Raw genomic sequence first — 10,701 nt, forward strand, 5'->3', positions numbered from 1 at the left:
GCTGAAGAGGAAGCAGGAGAGTCAGATGAGGAGGGAGCCGCTGGGGACACAGGAGTTGCAGCTTTGTTAGGATCTGTGAGTGTGGCAGGAGCTGCAGGTGAGGCGGGACCTCCAGGGGAGGAAGGAGCTGTGGGTGTGGCAGGAGCCATAGGTGCGGGAAGATCCTGGACCCAGCCTTGGAGCCCGGCCTGGCAGCCTGTGCTGGAAAACAGGGCCTCTATGGAACTGAGAACCTTTCCTGGAATGGAAGAGCCACACCGAGAAGAAGAGTCCTTTGAGAGCTGGCTGGATCACGCCAGTGACATGCTGTACCTGTGGTGCCACATCACAGAAAGGGAGAGGAGGAGGAGGCTGATGGAGAGCTTGGGTGGCCCCGCACTGGATCTGGTGTGCGGCCTCCTGGCAGAAAACCCTGACGTCCCTGCACAGGATTGCCTGGCCGCGCTGGTCCAGGTGTTTGGGAGGAAGGACACCCCCACGACGGCACGGCTGAAGTTCCTGACCTGTGGCCAGCGGCCCCAGGAGACTCTCTTTGTCTATGTGATTCGCCTGGAAGGCCTGCTGCAGTGGGCCGTGGAGAAGGGGGCCATCCATCCCAGCCTTGCGGACCAGTTACGCACCCGGCAGGTGCTGATGCGGGCCCGCCCCAACGAGATGCTCGAGAACAAGCTGAGGAGGATGCGGCTGGACAGGAGACCACCTGGCTTCCTGGGGATGCTGCGGCTCATTCAGGAGACCGAGGCGTGGGAGGCCACCGCAGCTAGGAGTGAGCACTTGCAAGTGGAAGAGGGGGCCCGTGTGGGCACCGGAGGCCTGGCCGCTGCCCGGGCCAGTGGAGAGGTTGCCGAAGCCTCCCCAGCCAGGGAAGATGCTTCCCAGGCTGCCCTGGCCAACCTGGGGGCCAGTGAGGCAGTTCCTGGCAGTGCCGAAGCTGATACGGCTGCTCCTGAAGCCCATGATGCCGCCAGGGCAGCCCTCGTCCCTGAGGAGGCCCCCAAGATCTTCCCTGCCACGCAGGAAGATGAAAATGCTCCCGCCTCTGCGGGCCTAGATCAGGCAAAGCCCCCAGAGGCCCCTGGGGGCCCCACCCCTGCCCAGATGGGCAGCGCTTCCAGGGAGGGCCCGGGAGGTCCTGGCTGTGAGCCGGAGGGCCTCGCCCAGGCAGGAGACCAGGAGGCTGGGGAGCCCCTGGAGGAGGGGCCCAAGCCCATCCCAGAGGAGTCGGGAAACGAGGACGGGGCTGGGGAGGTGAGGCCCCCCAAGTCCTCCTCGGGCAAATAGGCTCAGAAGGCCCAGGGGCCCCCTCTCCTCTCAGGCAGCAGCGCTCTGGAGGCAGGGGGAGGCCACGCCAGGGCAGCAGCCTCTCCCCACATGGAGGCAACAACCCACCCAGCCCAAATTCCCAGGACCCCATCTTCCCAAGGCACCACCATGCCTTGGTGACCCCATGGCCACCACCATCAGCCCTTCCAACGGGCCAGGATGACCATACTTGATGCAGAGTGGGGCAGGGAGAGGTGCCCCCTCCCATGGCAGCTCCGCCCCAGCCCCAGCCCGAGCCCCAGCCCCAGCCCGAAACCCTGCCAGTCCAGGCAGCCAGCCTGGGAAGCACCCCTGAGTGGCTGGCCCTGGCCTAGGTGAGGGGCACCTGAAAATATGTGCCACCCACACTGGTCTGGGAGATGTTAGGGGCCGTCTCAAGGGTGCCGGCCCCTCGGGCCGCCCAAGAGGGGGACCCTCATTCACTGACCCATGGAGCACGTCACTCCACGCTCTGAGAAGCCCACTTGTGTCTCTGTAAGCCCCTTAGTGACCCCCGTGTCAAGTGCACCCCCCAGCTCCTCCTGAACGCACCCTAGTTACCATTCCCGTGCAGAGCCTTGAGGTGTGCAGGAGCCTGCAGTGGGTGTCCTGGCCTAACGCAGCAGCCTCCTCTCAGCACGGGTGCATGCCACAAGCTTCAGTGCGAGCCCAGGCTCTGCTCGCTGTCGTGTGGTGTCGTGAGCTCAGCCTCTGCTTCCTCGGTGTAGGTTTAGGCCAACTGCTGCTTGTTCTTGTGGAGATGTGTGTGTGTTCTTATCTGAGCAGCCGCCCCCACCCCACCCTGGAGACCTCTCGAGCCCAGTCCCAGGAGATGGCGGGAAGGACAGAAGGCATGGTTGGTGCTCACCCCATGACCTCAGGAAGGAGGAACTGGACCAAGGACAGAGGTGGCCTGTGAGAGTCTCCCCGGAACTGTGCTCTGATGTACCACTCTCTTGTTACTTGTGACTCAGTTTCTTCGGCTTGTCCAAGTGTCCCCTGCTGAGTTTTCCAGTGTCCTGTGACTGTCCTGTGTAGGCAATAGGGCAGGACCAGGCCCCAGCATGTCAGCAAGAGGGGAGGGTGCCCTGGCTAGCATCCATCATCCTGGCCAGAGACTGTGGGGCCCTCAGGAGGGGAGACTATGGGTGGATGCCATCATGTTGGGGCAAGCAGAGGCACCTTGTTTTGGACCCGAAGAGGAGGGGAGCCATGACCTGTGGGCTGTAGTGGCCATTAGACATTCTTCTCTATGTTGTCATTACCTCTCTTCAATGGTTTCAGTAAATGTCTTCAATAAAGTGCATTGAATGTTTCAGCTGAGTCTGGCCTCTGCTGTGGGCAATTGAAGGAAGGGCCTACTGGTATAGGAGTGGGGTCAACAGTGGCCTGGTATCCTGAGTTGGTAGTGAGGTATGGTGGAAGCATGGTCCAAGATAGGGTATGGGGTGCCTCATGTGTAAAATTTGTCACCACACAGCGAACAGTGGATTATGGATTCTGTACGGGAACTGAGTAAGCTAAATTTTGTCCATCAATAGGAGTCTGGTGTGTGCCGGCAGCAGCTCATTTAATGTCCTGAGCATACCCTGAACGCTATGGAGATAACTAGGCAAGACACTGAAAGAAGGAAAAAAAAAAAAAAAAATATATATATATATATATATATATATATATATATATATATATATATATATTTCGAGAGAGAGAGAGAGACAGAGTGTGTGAGTGGGGTAGGGGCAGGGATGGAGGCACAGAATCCAAAGCAGGCTCCAAGCTCTGAGCTGTCAGCACAGAGCCCAAGGCAGAGCTCAGCTCAGGAACTTTAGGATCATGACCTGAGCAGATGCTTAACCGACTGAGACACCCAGGAGACCCAACAGAGATATATATTTAATAGCTCTTGGTTTTATTGTCATCAACTCAGTCTCTGCAATTAATGTTCTAGAGTCTTCACGATATGTTTGGAAAACAAGGAGATTCTGGATTGGGAAGAAAAATGGTAGAGATTCCAGCACTCCTCCAGGAGTCTGGGCAGCCGGGACACAAGTCTGGCTTCCCGCGTGTGCTCCTAACTGGCGCGCGTCTGCTCGCGTGCGCTTATTGGAGCGTGACATCGTCTTCTGTGCGCCTGCGCACTGGGCCCAGCGCGGTGAAGCTGGTGTGCGCCTGCGCGCACCGCCATTTCCTGAAACTGGAAGCTTGGGTAACTTTGCCCATCGGAAAATGCGACAGCCCACAGAGCGAAATGGCTGCCCTGGGCGAGAACGGCCTCAGTGTAGCTTTTCTTGCTGCCGTGCTGATTCGGGCCGCTAGATGGTGCGCGAGGATCACAAATGGGCTAGGCCTGCCGTCTGGGAGGCTCCCTGGGCTCTCGCTGCCCACTTGCCCCGCTGGCCCGGTGGGCTCTGGTGGTGCCATTGACCTTGGGGTTGAAGCAGCCCTTCTGACCACGTGTGGATGGACCATCGCCACAGTCCAGGCGGAGGCAAGAAAGAGAGAGCAAGCTGGGTGCCCTTAAGGAGCTGAACGGGGCTCCTGTGGGCCCCGCCTGTTTGGCAGGGTGTCCCGGCCTCTCGGTCGTTTCTGGCCACTGGCCACTGATCTTCAGAGCTGCCCAGGGGCAGGGGCTGTGGACATACGGGGAGGGCAGCGGATCCTCCACCCATGAGGGAACCTCCTGGGCAGATCTGCCTGGGCAGGGCTCTGGGGTTCTGTGGAAAGGCAGCTTAATTCCCAAGAGTTGGGCGAGGAAGGGTGATGGGGGTGGGCAAGGTGATCCTGCAGAGCCGTGGAGCCTTACCTTTCCTAGGTCCTGAGATCATGTGGGCCTTTCTTTTTTAATCAGTAGAAACTGAGTTACAAGAAAAATTAAGGGATTGTAGTGGTACAATGGATTACCATTGTAGTGAAAGGGATTGTGCTCCTTTCATTCACTATACAGTTTCCATTTCATAGATAGTTCTTAACTGCCATGGCCTTCCTTGATGAGCCTAGTGGGAGAGTTGCTGTGGCAGTCAGACTGGATGTGAGGGAGGGGTCAGCTAAGGCTGAATGATTCTCCAAGTGTCTCCTAAACAATCCTATCTTATCTTACTTCCTGCCTCCCTGATATTTGTAATGGTGCTCCAACGCTTCTATTCTATTTAGAAATCTATTCTTGCTCCAATGGACCGTCTGTATCATGTAATTAAGGCTCAGTTGTTATACTTGAGAGGACTTCATGAGTGACTCTCCTGTTGTCTTTATTTTCATGGAATCTTCTTGATGCATTCACACTAAAGCAAGTAGTTTCTGTTAACATTGGTACCAAGCAGCTGAGAGGTCTTAATGTCATCTCCATTTCCATAAGTGCTGCCTTTCAGCCTTATTGCATTTTTATGTTTTCTAGAATAATCTCTCCCTGACTTAAGACAGACACAGTTCAGGCCATTTTGAGGCTTATCTTTCAAGTTCTAAGAGCCTCCATTTCCCAAAGCAGAAGCAGTGCAGGAAGGGGCACTGCTCCCAGCCTTTATTCCCCCTAGAAACTAGCCTTTCCTTTTCAGATGTTTCCCTCTTCACCCTGTGCTTCATATCTGGGCAACCTTGTAAGAAAGCCTGGGTGCTCCCTCCTTTGGCACCAGAGAGAGATTGGAAACAATCATGCCCCTGCCTACATATGGGAATGCTCACCCTGGCCCCAGTCACTTCCTTGCTTTCACAAGCCATTTTGCAACTGCTTGAGAGATCTTTCCCTCTTCAGAATCCTCAATTATGTAAGTAATGAACCTTTTTTTTTTTGGCCTCTTGGTATGTGTGTTTTGTCATTAGTCTCAACATCCAAAGGAAATTTTAGGTGGGGGTCTATCTGTCTCTTGGAAACCATAACATTGTTAAAATCCATGTCAAATTCTAGGCAACTGCACACCCCCACACACACACACAGAGCCAAGAAAGTGAATTACAAACAATGTTACAGGAGGCATGGTGGAGATTAGACCCTTCATATCTTAAAGATCTGAAGGATACAGAGGTGGTTGTACCCATCGTATCTCCATTTGCCAGTCTGAATACTCTATACTTACTACCCGAAACTTCACCAAGTAGTAGTCCCAGTTATAGATGCTGTGTGCTGGATGTGATAACATTGCCCAAGCAGTACCTAAGGCCTTAGGTACTAAAACAACGAAGTATAAAAGCAGATATTAAGGCCACTCTTGATCTCATGAAAGTAGGGTGTGTCTCCACCTCTGGTAGGAATATGTTAGTGGGTCTTGTGGTGGCGGTGATAGTGGTTGAGATTTTTGTTCTTGTTGTTTGTCTTAATGTTACAGCTGTTTCTACAAAATAGTTGTGGAGTAGTAGCTTTATTTTAATTCTGGAAAGCAAAAGGACATAACTAAAACCTTTTACCAATGAATATTTTAAGACCCATATGTCAACATTTATGGAGTGACTTATACACTTTAAATTAAAAGTTTTTAATTTAAATAAAATAAATTTATTTACACTTTTGTTTTAAAAAAATAAGGCCATAAGGTATATGGCCATTGACCTAACAAACGCATTCCTTTCTATCCCAAGCAATCAAGCAAAGAGGATAAGAAGCAGTTCTTAATTATGTGTACATACAAAGGTCTTTAATTTATAATTTGTTCTATGACTATGTTACCTCTACTACCCTATGTCATACCTATCCTCTCATAATATAGTCAGAGATGTGGATCAACTTAACAGCCTATAGAACATCACTACATCACCCATATCCATTACACTGACACCATTATACTGATTGGAGAGGATGAATAAAAGGCTTCCGTAAGACATAATGTGTTCCAGAGGGTGGGAGATAAACCCTGCAAAGATTCTGAAAGTAACCAATTCAATGAAGTTTTTAGGAGTCCAGTAGTCAGGGGCATGCCAGGATGCCTCCTCCAAAGTAAAAGACAAATCATGTCTTGAATCCTCCACCAAAAAGAAAGAAGTAATGTACCTGGTAGGCCTCTTTGGGTTCTAGGGACAAAACATTCCACCTGCAGGGGCATCTGTGTGGCTCATTCAGTAAAGCATCTGACTTCAGCTCAGGTTATGAGCTCACAGTTCATGAGTTCCAGCCCTGTGTCAGGCTCTGTGCTGACAGCATGGAGCCAGGAGCCTGCTTTGAGTTCTGTGTTTCCCTCTCTTTTCTCTCTGCCCTACCCCACTCATTCTCTCTCTCTCTCTCTCTCTCTCTCTCTCTCTCTCTCTCTCTCTCTCTCTTTCTCTTTCTCTCTCTCTCTCTCTCAAAAATAAATAAACATTAAAAATTAAAAAAAAAAATTCCACCCCAGGGTTATTGCTCTTGTCCATATATCAGGTGACACAGAAGTCTGAGATCTTTGAGAAAGGCAAGGTGCAGGAGATTAATCTACAGCAGGTCCTGGCTGCAGTGCAAGCAGTCACTTGAACCATCTCATTTGGCCGACCCCATGGTGTCAGAGGTATCAGCAGGGGACACAGATGCAGTATAGAGTTCAAGGCCTGCCTGTGTAGGAGAATCACCACCCCAACACCTGGGGTTCTGGAACAAGGTTATGCCATACACCTTTCTAGAAACAGCATCTGATGTGTTTCTGGGCCTTGGTAGAGACCGAATGCTTGACTATGGGGCTCCAAATGACTGTGCGTCTGGAACTTCCTATTATGAACTGGGACCTATCAGACTCATAAAGTCAAGATCAGATGGCCCATCAGCAATTAACTGTAGGATGAAATGGTATGTCTGGAATACAACCTGGGCAGGAAAGGAGGTGTAGTAAGTTCTGTGAGCAGTAGCTCAGATACTCATATTATCCATCACAGTTACAAGATAGCCTTTATCTCAGCTCACACCTATGGCCATATGATCCCATATTGGCTTGGTATTTGGGTACCAGTTGAAAGCAAATGGTTTCTGCATTCTAGATATAACCAGAGATGCCCCTGAAAGAAAATGGAGAAGGAAGATCTTCCCAATGAGTGGAGGTAAAACAGAAGTACATCATCCTTTTTGTAGAAATAGCCCAGGATGAGACTATATACAGGCACCTGAGCAGTGGCCAATGGCCTAGCTCAGGTCCTGGAAGGAAAAGAATTGGAAGATTGGAGACAAGGAGGTCTGGCATAGAGGCCTATGGCTATACATATGAGAGTGGGCATGGAGAGAGAAGAATTTTATATTACATACTAATGCTCACCAGAAGACAACACTTAAAGAGGAACTTAGCAGCCAGTTGGGGAAAAAAAAAAGACTTTTCAAGTTGATGTTAGCCACCCTTCATCATCATCCAGCCTGGAATGGACACAATGGGCACATAAATGGAGTGGCTGCAGTAGGACAGATGGAGACTGCTCATGAGTCCAACATCATGTAATCCTACTTATCAAGGCCTATATTGCCACTGCTGGCTCTGAATGTCCAATCTTCCAGCAACAGAGACCAATGTTGAGACCCCAATATGGCACCATTCCTCCATGTTTACTACATGTTTGTCCCTTATATCTTGGAAGGAACATTGGTTCTTTCTTACAAGAATTTTAACCTATTCTGATAATGGGTTTGCCTTTCCTGCTGGCAGAACTTCAGCCAGCATCACTATCCAGGTGCTTTCAGAGTGCATGATCTTCAGGCCCATAATACCACACAAGATAGTATACTACCAAGGGATATACTTCAGAAAGAAAAAGGTGTGTGAATGGGCCCACGGGCATGGGATCCTCTGGTATCACCCACTACATCACCCGGAAGCTGCTAGCTTGGTAGAATATCAGAATGTCCTGCTGAAGGTGCAGCTGAAGCACAAGCTTAGAGGTAATACTCTCTAAGGATGGAGTACCATCCTCCAAGATGCAATATATGCACTGAATCTAAGACTTCCATGTAGTACTGTGTCCCCAGTGGGAAGAATACATGGGTCTGGAAACCAAGGGGTGGAAACTATAGTGGCCTCACTTTCCATCTTTCCCAGTGACCTACTCAGGGGTGGACCTTCACATATTCCAAGCTCTGGACTGTGCAGAGGTAGAGGTTATGGCCCCTAAAGAAAGTGCACTGATACTAGGTGACACAACCAGAGTCCTGTTTTGTTTATAGATATGGCTGCTGCCTGGGTATTTTTTGTTTTCTGTGTCTAGAGACCAGTAGGCAGGAAAAGTCACTATTTTTGGCAGTGGTAATTGACACCTATCAAGGAAGGGGTAGAACTGCTGTTACAATGGGGGCATAGCGGAATATGTGGGGAACCCAGGTGGTCTCCTTGGTTGACTCTTTGTATTCCCTTGCCTAATTATGACCATGAATGGCCAAGTGTAGCAATTCTGGTGTGAGAAGAGTATGGATACCAGGTACTCAAACCCCTCAGAGATGAAGGAACATCACCAAGACTGAAGAAATGATAGGTGATAGTGAGAAAAACCTAGAACGGATAGTGGAGGAGGGAAATAATGAGTACCTATTGCAGCTACAAGACCAAATGTATCAATGGGGTTTTACTTTGTCCCACCAACTTCTGTCTTCTAAGTTTACCCTCAGGAAGAGAGGCCCATGGGAATAATGTAGAAACTTCTCCCTAAACAAATGGAGTAGTGGGTCTGTGTGGCACAAGGGGTGGACTGTGGTAGCTGTGGAAGTTCACTACCTAGATATCACTTTAAGAGAGGAGTACATTAAGATGACTGCATCAAGGTGCAACATTTTCAAGATTCACTGCAGCATTTGAGCAGAGGCCATGCTATTCCCAGGCAGCTCCCAGTCAATGACTTACCACAGCAGGACTACTGGAGTAATTTCTGCTCAATGTGGAACTCTCTATGGGCCAACTTTGTACCAGATTGCCCAGTTGGGCTGGCCAAGGATTTTTCAAAGTAGCACCACAGTATGAGGCTCTTTCTTCCAATCCTTTTTCCATCTCCCTTTTCTTCCACACATGAGACCTTCACTGTAATCTGAAGGTCTTCCTGACCTCTCCTGTGCCCTCTCCCCTTTATCTTTATCAATAAATCCTTTGCACTTATAATTCCATCTTGGCTTTCTGGAGGGTCAAAACTGACACAAATGATTGGGAAGGGGTAGAGAGAACCCCTTCCTCTCTTTCATGGAGAAAGTAGGGGGGAAAAACAACACACACTTTCTTCCTACAAATTCCATTTAAAATAACTTGGAAATATCTGATCTTCTCTTAATTAGCCTTGATATGATGGTGCTTACTGAAGTGGTTTTGCCATCTTTTAGTAAATTCAACACTGTAGGGTGTTTGAGGGACTTGGGGGCTGATCAGGAAAAATATATGACCAAGAAAGGCAGTCACACAACAAACTTTACTGGGCTGCACTTGGACAAGGTTGCACACCCTTCATAGCATGAGACCATCCGGAGGCTTATGGGTAGACTAGGGGGCCACCATCCAGAAAAGGAGGAGAACAAGGTAACTTCCAAGAGAGAGAGGATCAGACAGGGTGCATAAGTGTCTTGGTGATGGGGAAACATCTTTGGAATCAGACAATTCTGAAGAACAGCAGTAGTTTGGGGTCTTTATAACCACCAGCCTTCATTTTATCAATGGATAGCAGATGTAGGGTAAGGTGTCCTGGAATATACAAAGAAGACAGACCCTAACTGGCAAAAATCTGCTTGTTTGGACCATTTTTAAAACAATTAATTGTGTAAAAATTAGACTTTTGCACCAATGGGCTTTTGAACTGACAGGTCTCAGCCTGCAGTGAAGAAATAAAAAACCTAGAAGCCAATGCACATAGGCCATGTTAGGCTAATTTACATAACAAGCATTGTGTTGTGTTTCCACTGAGACTAGAGACTGTGCAGGGATTTAGCACCTCATAGCCTCAGATTTGGGCGAAACTCCTGTGGAAATAGGCAACAGTCCCTCTAACATTCTGTTACATATTCAATAAATACTGAATAGCTATGGTCTGCCCTACCTTGCTCCTGGTGCTAGGGATACAATGGTTAACAAAACCAATCACGGTCCCTGATGTCACAGAACATTTAATTGCTTAAGGAATTGCACAAACACATATATAATTATTGTGTTAAGTGCTTAGTAAGGGTAAGTACTACAAAATTGTGTTAGAGAGGGACCTAAGTTAGATGGGGGCAGGGTGTCAGGTGAGGTGCCCTTGGTGAAAGAACATAAATGGCGAAACCTGAAGAAAGAGTAGGAGTTGGCCAGACAAAAGGTGAGAGAGGTCATGCTCTGAAAAAAAGAACACAACATGCAATGGGCACAAAAGTGACCTTGATCTCAGCCACTGTCTCCCACTGACACATCCCAGGCTTTGTCATCTCCTGTAAGTATTTCCTTGAGAATCAATGATTCAAGCATCCCACTCTCTGAGCACAGATCTCCTGTGATCATTTTCTAACCTCTTCAGGGCCTTCAG

General features: G+C 49.2%; 1 protein-coding gene across 1 annotated transcript; it reads left to right on the plus strand.

Moving 5' to 3' along the window:
* LOC128773762 (paraneoplastic antigen Ma6E-like) lies at positions 1–2,620 on the plus strand (the record flags this gene model as incomplete). Its single annotated transcript, XM_053891333.1, has 1 exon — positions 1–2,620. A coding segment is annotated over one exon (1,281 nt), but the record flags the coding sequence as incomplete, so codon positions are not given.
* Between the last annotated feature and the right edge of the window lie 8,081 nt (positions 2,621–10,701).

Source organism: Panthera pardus, unplaced genomic scaffold, assembly GCF_024362965.1.
Source record: "Panthera pardus isolate Hobbes unplaced genomic scaffold, ASM2436296v1 HiC_scaffold_27, whole genome shotgun sequence".
Taxonomy (NCBI): domain Eukaryota; kingdom Metazoa; phylum Chordata; class Mammalia; order Carnivora; family Felidae; genus Panthera; species Panthera pardus.